This window comes from Lepidochelys kempii, chromosome 6 (genome assembly GCF_965140265.1).
Source record: "Lepidochelys kempii isolate rLepKem1 chromosome 6, rLepKem1.hap2, whole genome shotgun sequence".
NCBI lineage: Eukaryota > Metazoa > Chordata > Testudines > Cheloniidae > Lepidochelys > Lepidochelys kempii.
In genome coordinates, this window is record NC_133261.1 from 41,590,944 (window position 1) to 41,607,759 (window position 16,816).

At 39.5% G+C, this 16,816-nt stretch overlaps 2 protein-coding genes across 17 annotated transcripts in view; one reads left to right on the forward strand and one right to left on the reverse strand.

Annotated features, from left to right (window-relative positions):
* Nucleotides 1–15,358, forward strand: part of CSTF3 (cleavage stimulation factor subunit 3) — a 136,662-nt gene extending 121,304 nt beyond the window's left edge. For all 4 annotated transcript variants that reach the window (XM_073347707.1, XM_073347709.1, XM_073347710.1 and 1 more), the window contains 11 exons: nt 388–497; nt 897–1,013; nt 1,364–1,438; nt 2,928–3,071; nt 3,160–3,262; nt 5,739–5,808; nt 6,953–7,148; nt 12,367–12,520; nt 12,975–13,069; nt 13,229–13,289; nt 14,671–15,358. In XM_073347707.1, coding sequence (XP_073203808.1) covers nt 388–497; nt 897–1,013; nt 1,364–1,438; nt 2,928–3,071; nt 3,160–3,262; nt 5,739–5,808; nt 6,953–7,148; nt 12,367–12,520; nt 12,975–13,069; nt 13,229–13,289; nt 14,671–14,873 — 1,328 coding nt within the window. In that variant the 3' untranslated portion in view covers nt 14,874–15,358. The remainder of the gene's footprint in view (nt 1–387; nt 498–896; nt 1,014–1,363; nt 1,439–2,927; nt 3,072–3,159; nt 3,263–5,738; nt 5,809–6,952; nt 7,149–12,366; nt 12,521–12,974; nt 13,070–13,228; nt 13,290–14,670) is intronic.
* Nucleotides 5,722–16,816, reverse strand: part of TCP11L1 (t-complex 11 like 1) — a 32,516-nt gene continuing 21,421 nt past the window's right edge. For 6 of the 13 annotated variants that reach the window (XM_073347716.1, XM_073347714.1, XM_073347712.1 and 3 more), the window contains 2 exons: nt 16,528–16,631; nt 13,226–13,444 (listed from right to left, as the gene is read on the reverse strand). In XM_073347716.1, the coding sequence (XP_073203817.1) occupies nt 13,392–13,444; nt 16,528–16,631 (157 nt within the window). In that variant the 3' untranslated portion in view covers nt 13,226–13,391. Of the gene's footprint in view, nt 6,709–8,706; nt 11,936–13,225; nt 16,266–16,527; nt 16,632–16,816 lie in introns of those variants that run through there. The other 7 variants (XR_012159364.1, XR_012159363.1, XR_012159365.1 and 4 more) reach the window with 7 other exon arrangements.

Below are 16,816 nucleotides of genomic sequence, written 5' to 3' on the forward strand. Positions count from 1 at the left end.
TCTGTCAGCACTTCAAGCTGCCTTAACTCCCTTCAAAGGCCAGGCTGCAAATGCCCTATAGCAGGCCTGGAAAATCTGCAAATATAGGCTATTTCAGACCATGATGGGAGGACACAGGCCCATATGCAGAAGACTTTTCCAGTCACCCCCTCTCTGTTATACTGAGGGGATCTTGCATCAGTATGTCCACTGACTACAACTGGGTAGTGTCCCGAAGAGAGGCAGGCTGTCCTCAAGCCACGTTGTGTATTAGTAGGATCTACTGTATTATCTGATACTTCTGTGTTTGGTACATTTGTAATTTAGTTAACCAGTGTAAGTTACTAATATAGAGTCATACAAATTCTTTTGCTAGGAATATTTATCACTTTGACTTTTTCCCCCTAGTTATGTTTGCTTATGAGCAGTGCCTGTTGGTCCTCGGGCATCATCCAGATATCTGGTACGAGGCTGCACAGTATCTTGAGCAATCCAGTAAGCTGCTAGCTGAGAAAGGGGTAAGGGAATGGATACGGCCAAAGGGGAAAACACATTTTTAGCATTTCAAACTGTGTGTAGATTTTAGAATTCTGAATAGTATTCCATAATATCAAAAATTAAAAATAATTGCACTTAAGAGACTTTGAGTTATGAAATGCAATTATAATGTTGGCATTAAATATTTTAAGTAGTTTAAATGTTAGATTTTTATGGTTGATACATATATTAGCATTCTAATGCTGACCCTTCAAACGCTTATGTACATGAGCGAATGGAGTCAATACTCCATTTGAATTCAGTAGGACTACTCGCATAAATAAAATCCATGTGCACAAGTGCCTGCCAGATCAGATCTTGATTTTGTCTTCAGTGTCATGAGTATTAAATAATGTTGGTACAATGTTTGTTTATCATAGGACATGAACAATGCTAAACTGTTCAGTGATGAGGCTGCTAATATTTATGAAAGAGCGATCAGCACTTTACTAAAGAAGAACATGCTTCTGTACTTTGCATATGCAGACTATGAAGAGGTAAGCGTAAAGATTTCAGTATTGACTCAAACTCCAGTGGGACAAGATGTCTTTTCTCCAAAATCTCATCTGCTTGAAAAGTACTGTATAAACAGAATATTAATTCTGCCAAACTTCTCAGCCTACATTGATACTTTGTAGGCTAAAGTAATATAATGGGAAAATATTTCTATATTATTAATTCCAAAAATATGTGAGAAATATTCAGCTTTCTACTTAATTATTTAATTATTATTTTTCAAACAAGTAGGTAGAGGCAGACAGTGGCAGAGAGAGACTTCCAGGAACTTCAGCTTCTCTAGTATTATGAAGCATGTTAGCAATTTTTTTATTTTATTTTATTTCCTCAGAGTCGAATGAAGTATGAGAAGGTGCACAGCATATATAACCGGCTCTTGGCTATTGAAGATATTGATCCTACTTTGGTAAGATGATTCTATACTATTCAGTTTTAGTTTTTACACATTTCCAGTCATATTGATCTCAGTACACCCAAAGAATGGGTAGCGTTCTCATCAGTTAATAGCTCGAGTGGATGACTAGTGGACTAAGTATTAGGTTGAGAATACGTAGACTCTTGGAAACCACAGTTTCAAATTCCAGCAGGGTTAACAACTCTGCCCTTTAGTCTTCCAAGGTGGATAAATTAGGTACCATGCACTTTACTCTCTGTGTCCTTAAAAACCTACAGCAAGCCATATCCATTCGAATGGACTTTGAAGATCCCTTGACATGCTTCATAAGAATAGGCATTTGCTTTGTTGACTTGACCAAAATTTCATTTCCTCTTGCCATAACTGCGTGCTTTGCACCCATTGATTGCCACTCTCTATCCCAGTGGATGATGCAACGCAGTGGTGCTTTATGTTTAAGTTTATGAAGCACTTTGGGATGAAGTACACTGCATAAATACCCAAGATTAGTACTACGCTGACACTTTAAGGAGGAAAAAAAGAAAGTTGTATTATTACTATTTGTATTACAATAGTGCCTATTGTACTAGCATTGTACGAACACATAGTGAGGTAGAGTTCCTGTCCTGAAGAGCTTATATTATGAATAGACAAGACAAGGTGGGAAGGGAACAGAGGCGCAGAGAGGTAATGTGATAAGTCCAAGGTCATACAGCAGGGCAGTGGCAGAGTCAGAAATCTGGTCTCCTAACTCCAGTCCAGGTCTCTGTTTACTAGATCGCAATGCAGCTTCAAGTACAAGTGCATCTCTGTGAAACTCCCAGAGCCTGATTCTCTCTCTCTCACTCACCAGTTTTTCAGTTAAATCAATGCTGTTACTCCTAATTTAACCCAGAATAAGTGAAAGGAGACTCAAGTCCATAGAGAATACACACCACAGATCAGTTAATTAATTACCATATGCTTGCTATTTGCATGACCATACATCAAAATTACAAGTCTAATAGGACAGAATGAATAGTATTTCAGATCCCGTTACCCACTAGTGAATTTTTGAACAGACTTTTAGCATACATCTTCAGTTATGGGTCTTATGGCCTCCTGTATGTGCTCTGTTATCCCTGTAAGATACTTGCCATTTTTAGAAACAGCAAATGACTTATGTATAATTGTAATTCTCTGAAGGCAATAGCCTATGTAAATTCATACCCACCTACCCACCTCTCCTGCCTCAAGAATTTTAATATTGATTATCCTTGTAATTTTATACAGGCCTCGTGTCAAAAATAAATAGGTCGATTAAAGCTATGGTGCAGTATATATTCCATGATGCTGTCTCATAGTTGCTACCTTGTCTGAACGTGTTGTTTCTATTATGAATTATTATATTTTGTGACTGGAGCGGATTCTAGATATGCCCAAAGGATCTTTTTCATATCTTAATACTTTTATATTTTGCATACCATCTTGTGTGTTGAACAAATCATCATGTATATTTCAGGTATATATACAGTATATGAAATTTGCAAGGCGGGCAGAAGGCATCAAATCTGGAAGAATGATATTTAAGAAAGCGAGAGAGGATGCCCGGACTCGCCATCATGTCTATGTTACGGCAGCTTTGATGGAGTATTACTGTAGTAAGGTAAACTCAGACATATTCTTTGGGATTAATGGAGTGTTAATAGTTGTGCTGCTTTTTGAATCTAATAGCGCTATTTTAACATTTGCAGGACAAGTCAGTGGCCTTCAAGATTTTTGAGTTGGGACTGAAGAAATATGGAGACATTCCAGAATATGTACTGGCATACATTGACTATTTGTCTCACCTTAATGGTAAGCTTTGGGAACTGGGAGGGCTACTAATGAAACATTAACCTTCACTATCCGAGTTTGGCTTCAGTCCAAGTTGTTTGCATACTGGTTTGAATTCTTTCCTACGGGGCACTAATCTTCTTCACAAAAGCTCTGTGATTTTGTGCCATTTTCTGCACAGTGAAGATCCAGAAATGAAGTGACACTGAGATCCCATTTTGTCTCATCACTATACAGAGTGGGCTTTCCAAGTCCTTAAGTACTTTGCACTGTGGCAGTTTCACTGCATCTGTAGTTGACAATGGAAAACATATTAGGAAAATCTAACTCCTTGGGCACAAAGATTCATAGGGGGTTAAAAAGTCTGTCTGCAGACTCAACAACAGTGATGGATTGATCCTTTCCTGTAGTGACTGCGGAATTCTGACCTTTCACAAGTACAAATAAAATTCATTCCCCAACAGTTGATGGGAAAAGCAAAATTCAAATTAGTATTGTGAATTAACTGACAACTTAGAATTGGTGTTTCCTTAGCAGGGGGCTATGGCTGTCAAAGGCTATTGATAGGAGGGGCATACAGTGCTCCAAGGATACAAAGCCATACACGTGCAAGGGGAGAGGGCGTGTATGCAGTGTCAGTGTACCTGTTGTGGGGCTAGCAGCAGGGCAATGCCACTGCAGGACTCATTAGTGTGGGAGTTAATGGAATAGACAAGAAACTGGAGCTGTCTGAAGCAAAGGTGTGGGGTTGCAGGGGAGGCTGTGTGTGTAGCTGCTGTGGTGTTTCACAGATTCAGAGAAGAGTAGGGAGAGTGGCTTGTCCTAACTCCCTAGTCTCCTTCCCTGCCCAGCCATGCTTTCTAAAGATTCATCAGATCCCCAAACCGCTGAGCTCACATGGAGGGGCTTTCACAGCGGTGGGTGATGTTACTTATCCATCCACACATACTGGCCCATTTGGGCCTATGCTTGCACCATGTTCCTTTCCCTACACTGGCATTTAAATGATACAATGTAACCCTTAGTTATTATCTAATAGCTCAATTAGCACGCTTCATTTATTTTATCTCTTTAAGAGAGATTTTGAAGAGGGGGCATACTTGAAACAAGGGGACGTTTGTACAAAAATCCAGTTCCCTAACATCCCTCTGAGAAAATGGGTATTTGTGTAAATTCTCATAAGAGCAGATGTAGAGAGGGGGAAAAAACAAAGGCTTTGTGACATCACATACCAGTGAACAGAGTTGGCTGGCTGAGCCTGCTCACTTAGAGATTTTTCTGAACAAAGGTAATATTAGTGCTAAAGAGCTTCACACTAAATATTTTTGAAAATAGCTCCCCCTTTTTTGTTGTTGTGACTATCTGGCTGGCATAGGGGGATTTTAGGGAAATCAGATGAATAGATAAGAATTTACTCTGCACCATTACACACAGTATCAGCTGGAACTTCACCAGCCGGACAGGATAGCATCACAGCAATAGGTGGTGGTGGGTGTCACAGTTACTGGACTATCTGCACCCCGACCCCTTGCTGGTCTCAAAGTGCACCCCGTCAGCTGTCAGGCCTTGAGTCTTTACCTCTTTCGGGGTGGAATCCCACTCTTGGCCCAGGGTCTGGGCTACAGTGCTCTGCAATCAATCATGCTTATTCCAGCAAGACCACGTGGGTTCAGTACCTGAAGTTTCTTCCCTTCAGGAGTCTGTGGCCAGTGGTGCAAACAGTAATCAGACAACCTTTTTTAAACCAAAGCATTGTTTGATTTTAACAGTAGAAATAAAGCATAGCATAAGAGAAAAAGGATTCTAAAACAGTAGGTCTATATGCATCTTTTTCTTACCTAGAGGCATGCCATCTCTACAGAGACTCTAGCCAGGCCTGAACCTCTTGGTCTGGGTGTCAGTCGTTTTCCCCGTTTGATGGGGTGTCCTTTTAAAACTAGTTTAGTTTTTTGTTCTCCTGAGTTCAGACTTGGACCTTGCTGCCCACAACCAGTTTGGGTAACTCTGTAGGCAGTCAGAGAGAGACCATCAAAGCAAAGGGCTCCTGCATTGTACCTTGCTGGGCAGATGGATGGTTATCTCAAGCCATTGTCCTGTTTCCTGCTTGTTTTTCCAACAGCCTGGTATTAAACTAAGCCAACATATTCAGACCGTGAAAAACCCAATAACCAGGTCACAATACACTATTCATATGTTACAGAACAACTCCATTTCCACCACAGTAAGTACCTATAAAATATTGAGAGGTCCATGCAGGAGACTTTTGCATTTCCTGATACCACCGCAATAGGATTGACTTGCATATTGATACAGCTGTAACTGTGTATTTAGGTTTATTGAATCCTATTTATTGAAAATAAAATAAAGTCAGAGTATCATATCATTGGAACGAGCTTTTATTTTTCACTTTAAAGACAAATTTCTCTGAGTAGAAGCAGATTTGGAACTGGATTTAATGTTTATACTTTTTAATTGTTATATATTTTTATTTTTTTAGAGGACAATAATACAAGAGTTTTGTTTGAACGTGTTTTAACATCAGGAAGCCTCCCACCTGAGAAATCTGGGTAAGTTTGTCAAATTATTTTGTTTTTCTATCCTTGAAAACCCTCCTTTAAAGCTTAGACGTCACAAACTAACTAGAAGAATTGCTGCAGGTGTACTCTCCCTCATAATCCCACCTAAAGGAAAGGGCATAGAATTCACCCCTTGGACTACAGAAGCTGCTCAGCACAGCATTGGTGACGACATAGGACAAAAACCTCCTGCACTGTAAATATACAACACTTTCTTTAGCCAGTGGTACTGCTGATCACAATATTGTTCCCTGCCATTTTGGGAAAGGAAGGGAAAAACTGTGGGGAATAATGCAAGCCCATGAGAGAAGGTGAGATGGGAACTGATGGGAGGTGGACTTTCCAAGGAGTACAAAAAGCAGAGAAATAACTACAGTGCAAAAGGATCGTAGATGAGCTTGCAGCCCTTTCCCATCTGGTCCCTAACCCTGTCAGCCATGCTCCCACCATCTCCTCTATTAAACACAGTTCTTCCAACAAGACTACAAACCCTGGTGCTCCCCACAGGGAAATGTCCACAAGCGTTACATTACAAGACCTATGCATCATAGTCAAATGTTCCACTGCTCTGCTCATTCATGCCCCAGTTTGTTGCTTCCAATCCTCTGAGAAAGAAGAATTTTTATCCACATTTCAAAGAAGGTATAGAGTTTAGAAGCCAAATTCTCCTCAAAGGTGGGTTGTGAAGCTCAAATGAAAGTTGAATTAAGCCCAGATATACGTGCTCAGATCCCTTCTTACCAAGCTGTGTGGGATTTTCTGCAAAGAAATTGGGATTTACCATTGTGCAGAACACGGGCCATTGGTTGCTCGCTCTCTCTCTTTCTCTCGCTGCCCTCCACACTACTGCCGTGGTGTTGATTGTATATAGTTTGTAAAATGCTATAAGGTCTATTGGAGAGAAAGGTGTCATAAAAATGAGAGAGATTATTAGGAGCATAGTATTAGTGTTACCTATTATGCATGCACATAAAATAGATACTTGAAGAAATAATGTCTTCAAATGGTAATGTCCATGCTTCCAAATCCCTTTTATTGACATTTGTCATCTTGTGTATCTTTACAAGTAGGAGGGATTCAGCATAGCTTTCCCCCCAAACAATCATTCATTCCCTTTATCTTTTTCCTTTCGCAGAGAAATCTGGGCCCGGTTTTTAGCTTTTGAAAGTAACATTGGTGATCTAGCTAGTATACTTAAAGTGGAAAAACGGAGGTTTACAGCCTTCAAAGAAGAATACGAGGGTAAAGAAACAGCTCTGCTGGTAGATAGGTACAAGTTCATGGATTTGTACCCTTGCTCTGCAAGTGAACTTAAAGCTCTTGGTTACAAGGTAGGTAGCTAAGAAAATTTAATTTTGTGATTAGTTCTTTTGAGATCTGGTGCAATCCTGTAACACTGTCTCACCTCATCTTAAAGTTTTCCTTGACAGACAAGAAAAAATAAAAACGGGAACATTTTTTATTAGGGTTTTACTCTTCTAATTTTTTAGCCTGATCCTGCCCCCAGTGGAAGTTTTGTCACTGAGTTTCAAATAAAGCAAGATTGGGCTGTTATTTCCATAGACTCCTTTTAATTTTTAGTTGTTTTAGCTGGGCCCAGATCTGATCTAGAATGGAGTTAAAAGCATCGGGGTCTAATTTATCCCTGATTTAACTCCAAGTTAAACCAGGAATTAATGTAGTTCACAGCCTTTTTGTTAAGTCCTTCACCTGCAAAGTTATTGGGTGGCAAAGTGAAAACTTCAAGAGGTCCCAGGCTGCTGGCTCTTTGAGAACCAGGCATTAACTATTGGGGGGAGAGAACACGACTAACAGATACAACTCTGCCTAAATTAATATTTCAGTTTTTGCCTCCCATCAATGAAACAACAGATACAACTCTGCCTAAATTAATATTTCAGTTTTTGCCTCCCATCAATGAAAAGTTGGTGCAGTAATGCCTTTGCCCTTTGCAGTAATGCCTTTGTAGTACCCAAATCCTCAATGCAGGCTTAATTCTGAGCTCCTTACTCAAGCAAAATTCCTGCTGAAGTCAATGGGCATTTAAAAGCAGGCATTCCTCTGCTAAAAAAACTTAAAAACGACAACTATCGGAGCAATGAGCCCAATTGCTGTTCAGTCAGTAGCAAAACTCCCATTGACTTTGATGGACTGAACATGATATTAAGCAGGAGGGCTGAGAAAATCTGCCTGTCCTAGGTGGATTTGACACTTCCTTTATTTAATAACAACCATACTTCTGTTAGTGCTGAGAGCCTCAGGCATGTCAGTCACGATTTAATAGAATGTGTTAAGTGCTTATATCTGATCTGTGATACTGGCAGTTCTCACGTCTGTTAAGCTCTAGGAATGTTTTAACCACTAGTTTAGTTTTTTCTGGGTGTATTTTTTTTCTGATGTTTTAATTTTTTGCGATATGTAAAGTTTTGGGAAAACAATAATTGAGGGATAAGACTAGAAGGTTTTTGTGTTCAATGTGAAATAGGTAAACAAGTGTGAGAGCAATAAGAGCTTGTCTGCTGGAAAGGTTGTTTTGTTTCCCACTTCTGCTAAGAGGAAGGACACTGGAATCACATCTCTCAGAAAGGGTGCTTCAGAGTCACTTGTTGTTTTCCAAAATTGTTTATAAAGAACCTGATCATGCGAGCCTGCTTCATGTGAGTACTCCTTATGAGAACTAGCTTATTGGCTTCAATCAAACTGCTCACATATGGAGGACTGGGCCTAACCAAACATTGATTACAAATAATCATGGTTGGTGGAAGCAGGGCTGGTGTTCAGGCTTTGAGTTTGTGGACTCATACTTTAAAAACAAAATTAAAAAAACCCCACACATTATTAAAACATAAAATGTTTATAAATACACACAATATATGACACAACCACATGTTTTAAATGGTGCAAGTATCAATGCCTTTAATTAAGGTTGCTTAAAATTTTCCATTTTAGGATACTGTTTTCAGTATTCTATAATTTTGCTAAATTTCTGCTGCGCTGAAATTTCCAATGCTGGGTGCAGGCCTCATGCTGACTTTGGTTTTTGTTTTTTTGGTGAAGTTTCAGCTAAAATGGTTCAGCTCTTTCCACAAATGAGATGTTTAGGAAAGACCGAAATAAAGGTAACGGTGATGGAGTAGCATTGTATATCAATGATGAGGTAGAATGTAAAGAAATAAGAAGCAATGGAATGGATAAGACAGAGTCCGTCTGGGCAAAAATCACATTGAGGAAGAAAACTATTAGAGCCTCCCCTGTGATAGTGCTTGGGGTGTGCTATAGACCGCCAGGATCTAATTTGGATATGGATAGAGTCCTTTTTAATGTTTTTAATAAAGTAAATACTAATGGAAACTGCATGATCATGGGAGACTTTAACGTCCCAGATATAGACTGGAGGACGAGTGCTAGTAATAATAATAGGGCTCAGATTTTCCTAGATGCGATAGCTGATGGATTCCTTCATCAAGTAGTTGCTGAACTGACTAGAGGGGATGCTATTTTAGATTTGGTTTTGGTGAGTAGTGAGGACCTCATAGAAGAAATGGTTGTAGGGGATAATCTTGGTTCAAGTGATCATGAGCTAATTCAGTTCAAACTGAACGGAAGGATTAACAAAAATAAATCTGCAACTAGGGTTTTTGATTTCAAAAGGGCTGACTTTCAAAAATTAAGAAAATTAGTTAAGGAAGTGGATTGGACTGAAGAACTTATGGATCTAAAGGTAGAGGAGGCCTGGGATTACTTTTAATCAAAGCTGCAGAAGCTATCGGAAGCCTGCATCCCAAGAAAGAGGAAAAAATTCATAGGCAGGAGTTGTAGACCAAGCTGGATGAGCAAGCATCTCAGAGAGGTGATTAAGAAAAAGTAGAAAGCATACAGGGAGTGGAAGATGGGAGAGATCAGCAAGGAAAGCTACCTTATTGAGGTCAGAACATGTAGGGATAAAGTGAGACAGGCTAAAAGTCAAGTAGAGTTGGACCTTGCAAAGGGAATTAAAACCAACAGTAAAAGGTTCTATAGCCATATAAATAAGAAGAAAACAAAGAAAGAAGAAGTGGGACTGCTAAACACAGGATGGAGTGAGGTTAAGGATAATCTAGGCATGGCCCAATATCTAAACAAATACTTTGCCTCGAGTTTTAATAAGGCTAAAGAGGATCTTGGGGATAATGGTAGCATGACAAATGGGAATGGAGGTAGATGCGAAACTCAAACAGCTTAATGGGACAAAATGGGGGGGCCCAGATAATCTTCATCCAAGAATATTAAGGGAATTGGCACCCGAAATTGCAAGCCCATTAGCAAGAATTTTTAATGAATCTCTAAACTCAGCAATTCTCCAATCATACGGTACAACCCCTAACACAGTTCCTATTTTTAAGAAAGGTAAAAAAAAGTGATCTGGGTAACTACAGACCTGTTAGTTTGACATCTATATAGTATGCAAGGTCTTGGAAAAAATTTTGAAGGAGAAAGTAGTTAAGGACATTGAAGTCAATGGTAAATGGGACAAAATAGAACATGGTTTTACAAAAGGTAGATCGTGCCAAACCAACCTGATCTCCTTCTTTGAGAAAGTAACAGATTTTTTAGACAAAGGAAACGCAGTGGATCTAATTTACCTAGATTTCAGTAAGGCATTTGATACCGTGCCACATGGGGAATTATTAGTTAAATTGGAAAAGATGGGGATCAATATGAAAATTGAAAGGTGGATAAGGAATTGGTTAAAAGGGGAGACTACAACGGGTCCTACTGAAAGGTGAACTGTCAGGCTGGAGGGAGGTTACCAGTGGAGTTCCTCAAGGATCGGTTTTGGGACCAATCTTATTTAATCTTTTTATTACTGACCTCAGCACAAAAAGTGGGAGTGTGCTAATAAAGTTTGCGGATGATACAAAGCTGGGAGGTATTGCCAATTTAGAGAAGGACTGGGATATCATACAGGAGGATCTGGATGACTTTGTAAACTGGAGTAATAGTAATAGGATGAAATTTAATAGTGAGAAGTGTAAGGTTAGGCATTTAGGGATTAATAACAAGAATTTTAGTTGTAAGCTGGGGCCGCATCAATTAGAAGTAACGGAGGAGGAGAAGAACCTTGGAGTATTGGTTGATCATAGGATGACTATAAGCTGCCAATGTGATATGGCCGTGAAAAAAGCTAATGTGGTCTTGGGATGCATCAGGAGAGGTATTTCCAGTAGAGATAAGGAGGTGTTAGTACCGTTATACAAGGCACTAGTGAGATCTCACTTGGAATACTGTGCGCAGTTCTGGTCTCCCATGTTTAAGAAGAATGAATTCAAACCGGAACGGGTACAGAGGGGGGCTACTAGGATGATCCGAGGAATGGAAAACTTGTCTTATGAAAGCAGACTCAAGGAGCCTGGCTTGTTTAGCCTAACTAAAAGAAGGTTGAGGGGAGATATGATTGCTCTCTCTAAATATATCAGAAGGATAAATACCGGAGAGGGAGAGGAATTATTTAAGCTCAGTACCAATGTAGACACAAGAACAAATGGATATAAACTGGCCATCAGGAAGTTTACTCCTCTGATGGTTAGAAATCTTCGTCTAATTTCAAGTCTAAAGTTTTGGAATAGCCTTCCAAGGGAAGCAGTGGGGGCAAAAGATCTATCTGGCTTTAAGATTAAACTCGATAAGTTTATGGAGGACATGGTATGAGGGGATAACATGATTTTGGTAATTAATTGATCTTTAAATATTCAAGGTAAATAGGCCTAATGGCCTGTGCTGGGATGGGATCCAAGTTACCCAGGAAAGAATTTTCTGTAGTATCTGGCTGGTGAATCTTGCCCATATGCTCAGGGTTCAGCTGATCGCCATATCTGGGGTCGGGAAGGAATTTTCCTCCAGCTCAGATTGGAAGAGGCTCTGGAGGTTTTTCGCCTTCCTCTGTAGCATGGGGCACGGGTCACTTGCTGGAGGATTCTCTGCTCCTTGAAGTCTTTAAACCATGATTTGAGGACTTCAGTAGCTCAGACAAAGGTGAGAGGTTTTTCGCAGGAGTGGGTGGGTGAGATTCTGCGGCCTGCGTTGTGCAGAAGGTCAGACTAGATCATAATGGTCCCTTCTGACCTTAGTATCTATGAATCTGAGAGAGAAAATGTTTTGCAGATGCAAGATGAACCATTATAAGTCAGGTTTAAACATATATAAAAGTGTGTCCACACAGTGATTATCAGTTTAACTGTTTTTAAACCCATTTAAGTTAAGCTGGTACAACTTATATTTAGACAAGCCCTAAGTCATTGTACAGTGCCTAGAACAATGGAGCCTGATCTCAGCTGGGGCCTCAAGGCACAACTATAATACATATAAGTCATAGTCTAAATATAGGATCCAGGAACCTCCTAAGGCACCCAAGTTTGAATAGATTGAACAAATGTCTTCAGAAAGCATTAGAAAAAGTGTAGCTGAGATTGTCATTCTATCATTAATTCCTACTATGATATTGTTTTGTGTAAATTAAAACATGAAATTACTAAATTCCCTGGTTCAGTGCTCTCTAATTTCTGTTTTCAGGATGTCTCACGTGCCAAGTTAGCAACCATAATTCCAGACCCTGTGGTGGCTCCTTCTATTGTGCCTGTTCTAAAAGATGAAGTGGACAGAAAACCTGAATACCCAAAACCAGACACACAGCAGATGATTCCATTTCAGCCAAGACATTTAGCACGTAAGTCGAGAGTTTAGTCATGTTAAGGTTGGAGACTTCGTTCAGGGGCCTGTTACTGTCCCCCTAACTCACATCAAGCCATCCCATTGAATTTAATGGGGATACTCATGAAGGCCCCTGTTCAGAAAAGCACCGACTTAATTTTAGGCATCTGCTTAAATCCCATTGGGACTTCAAAAGAATTTACGCACATCTAAAGTTAAGTTGGTTCTTAAGTGCTTTGCTGGATTGGGATAGGCATAAGTCTTTGCTGAACAGACTAAGGTAAGCATGAGAAAGGGTAGCAGAAGCCTCAGGGCTACCATGCTGTAGGTTGTTTTATAGGATTCAGATAGCTGAAGACAATGACAAAATGTACTTCTGCCAATTATTCATTTGTGTCAGATAGAAGAGCTCTAAAGCTTGAATTACTCTGCCGTTCCCATTTGATTTATACTGTTCTTTTCCTCAATAGCTCCAGGTTTGCATCCTGTGCCAGGTGGTGTATTTCCAGTCCCACCAGCTGCTGTAGTTTTAATGAAACTCCTCCCACCACCTGTGTGTTTTCAGGTTTGTTTCAATAATTAAATATTCCACAGGCTTCACAACTGGTACATACACTCCAGTAGAGTGCTTTAACGAATGAATTATATATACTGTGCTACTTAATGCTTCCAGTAATGTGTAAGTATTTCCCAGTCAGTCATCTAAATTCTTCTCCAATAACAGGGCCCTTTTGTGCAAGTGGATGAACTCATGGAGATTTTTCGAAGATGCAAAATGCCAGAAAGTAAGTTTTTCTCCATTTTTATTGTGTGTCCTTGAAGTAGCAACATGGCAGTGCATGGTGAGTGTGGGGATAGCTGTATATCCTCTTACACAAGAAATATGCCTAGCAGTCTGTACTGAGATTACGCTGCTGCCCTTTGATTATTTGAGATTTCCCTGTAATAAAGAAATGAGAATTATTGGGTCAGTATATTTCTCTGATTCATTATTGTTTCTATTAGGGCTGCTGTAAAATTCTACAACTTTCCCATTATCATTTCCTGAGGTGAATGGTTCATAACTCAGCTAATAAAAGCCCCTCAGGCCTGAACCTAGGCATACACCTTTTCATTCCCCAAGTACACATTTCACAAACTTAAGAGGCATTGGCCATTTTAGAGTATGCATTAGCCATTCAGAATGGGGCTGTCTAATCAACAAGAGATCTGAATGGGTCAAGAGTCTCTTTAGGGGTCTGGTCCCCTAATGCTTATAGTAGAACATGACACAATAGGGCTGCTGTGAGATCTAATGTGCAACTTTCTCAGTATCTTCACCCTATATTGGAGCAAGTGACCAGACCTGAAACTAAAACTTAAGTCTTGCTTGTTACAGGAGAAAGTCACCTTAGGCAAGGATACTAAAGATGTTGTTTTCCATTTTGGACATCAGTTTCCACCTGAGATGTTTTCTGAAAGTAGCATGCAGCCAAAGTGACTCAAAAGTCAAAGCAGTACATTTCACTTGACTTTTCCCTGAAGATGTTTTCCCATGCAGTATAGTTTCTAGCCCACTCATTATTTTTGTTGCAAGATTGACGTCCAGTGAGATGACTTAGATTTTGAGAATTCCCTAAATGGAGAAGGTGCCTTGTTGTTTTAAAGTAAAGTAATTTTTTAAATGACAGTATCCTGGACTCTCAAATGTTTGTAAGGAGTAAAATGGCAGAATTCTTCATTGTCCAAAGTGCAGTGGATCTAATCAGTGGCTTAAATGAACTCTTTTTTCATGTCCTTGTTAAATTCGAGTCAAGCACCATCTTACAGAAACATTGAGACACTGAGAAACGTGGAAGGAATGCCGTGTTAGGAAGTTTCTGAAATGTAACATTTCAAAGCTAAAACGTCCTGCTTTCGCAAACTAAGCTACACCACTCACTGTGAGTTCTATTCCCCCTTTGGCAACACACTTTAACAGCAGCATATCCTTTGTCAGAGGCAGTAGTAGGAAATCCTGACTCTCATGTGATGTCAAAGGGTGACACATTTCTGTTCTGTTTTTAGCAGTGCGTCTCAGTACACCTGCATAGTGTCCAGGGCAGCTTAATAACTTGCTGACTTGTTTTGCTTATCAAGGAAAACCCAGTTTGTTTCTGAAGCCAATTAATCTTTCTTGTTCCAAAGCTGTTGATGAAGCTGTAAGAATAATTACTGGAGGCCTGCCTGAATTAACTGTGGAAGGCAATGGACCTGTGGAAAATAATACCATGTTCAATAAAGCTGTCAAGAGACCAAATGAAGATTCTGATGATGAAGAGGAGAAGGGATCTGTGGTTCCTCCTGTACATGACATATACAGAGCACGACAGCAAAAGCGAATCCGATGAAACAGGTTCCAAATCGGACTGTAAAAGACTTGTATGAAGAGATTTTTTTGCCTCTTATGTCAAATGTTTAAAAAGGGACAACCGTTTTTAACAAACATCTCCACCATGAGGTTTTGTTACTGTGGTGCCTCTTTATACTGTATGGTTCTTGATGAGCAGAGTCTTAGAAAGTGCTCTAAACAAAATTAGGTTTTTCAAGAATAGCACAAAATGTCTGAACTGCATTTTGTTCCTCTTCAAGTGTGTTAACATCTACCACTTGAAGTTTTGGGGGGGGCTTTCAACAGTTTTATTTTAAAAACTGGATGGCTTATAATTGTGAAGCATTTTTAATTCACAGTTCCTGGAAAACAGTTGTTCTCAGTTTGCTCATGTAGTGTCCTGCCTTATTGTTTGTTTTTATTTATGGCAGAATGTATGGAATCTGTTTTGTAGTTTTAAAATGGAAAACACATTCCATTAAAATAAAGATATCAATAACTTCATGCCTCATTTGGATTTTATGTATACATTCTTACATCAATCAAACAAAGCAGCCTCCCAAGAGATGTTCAGCTAAACATATTGGTTGGGAGGTAAATTCCTTATGTTTTCAGAGTTCTACTCCCTGCTCCCTCCCCAAAATGTTGGAAGATAGTACATTTCCTCATTCCAAAGTAAGTTAAAATGAAAAAACTGATCGTGCTGTGTTGTCAGTTCAGTATACAGAGTGTGCATCTGATGAAATTTCCAGAAGCACTGTTAGTCCTGCATTAATTTTATCCACAGTTACAGTCTTTACTTTACAGGCAAAAACAAGCTATTAAACATTAAGTGTTTGTTTTGTTTTTTTAAATCACTGCAGTCTTTTTCAAATAAGTTAATGGTGCATGGTTCTTTTAGAAGCAAATTCTGGGTAATTGTACATCTTAGATTGCATTTAAAAACTTGCACCTTAATATTAAACATTGCACTTAGAGCATTATTTTTTCTCCAGATTATACAGGCTCTTACTACATAAGACAAACTTAAATTCCAACCATTGATGTGGAGAACTGTAGTTTAGGGGTGCCAGTGAGATTTGAAGAGGTGGACGTACTCAGCCAGTAAAGTGTATTCTTCACATTGTGCAAGTTGAATTTGCAGTAGGAATTGCTTAGTAACCTGCAAAAGCATAATTTCATTTGACAGGAGAGAAGGTAAAGTGTAGAGGGGGATATTTACAGAGGTAGCCCCTGATCTGTTTGGCACAGAATCCTAGAATGGGGAGCAAATGTGGTTGTGTGAAGCAGCACAAAGAAGTTGAATCAGGTTCTAGTTGCTGGCTTGAGTGCTTACATTGCCACACTTATCTGAACTTATTTTTTATCAGAAGATTTTTCAGTTTAGCTTGTCATCGATCAATCAGAACACCTGGGGAAAGTAACCAAAATGTGACACAGTAACATTTAAAAAAAAAGTTTAGTAGTAAGTAACAAATGCCCAAAATAAACATAACACAGCAGCAACTTACACTATCTGCAAGACTGACAAAGCCCAAACATGGAGTCACTGGTTCTTGGTTAATGCAGTACCCCACACTCAACCAAATGTGCCTGCTGCCCAGCTAGCTTTTACAGAAAATGTCAATAAAGCTTTAGGAACAAAACACAATATTGAGAAAAACAGGACTTACTGTACTGACCAATGAGCAGCATGCCCTGGTGTGTGTTGGGAACAGTAAGCAGGAGCTGGCACTTGTGGCCATCTGGACTTTGCAGCTTTGGGGGTGATGATCTCCTACATTAAGCACGTACACATTTATCCAGACAATTTGGTATTTGACTATTGCTTATCCATACAGTGAATCACCCATCCTGACATTGTACTTATTGCAGCATTTACTCAATGGATGCTAAGCACATGCAGTCTCTGCTCATGAGCGATTGTTTCTATAGGCTTGTTTTAGCATTAAGCTTGTGGGT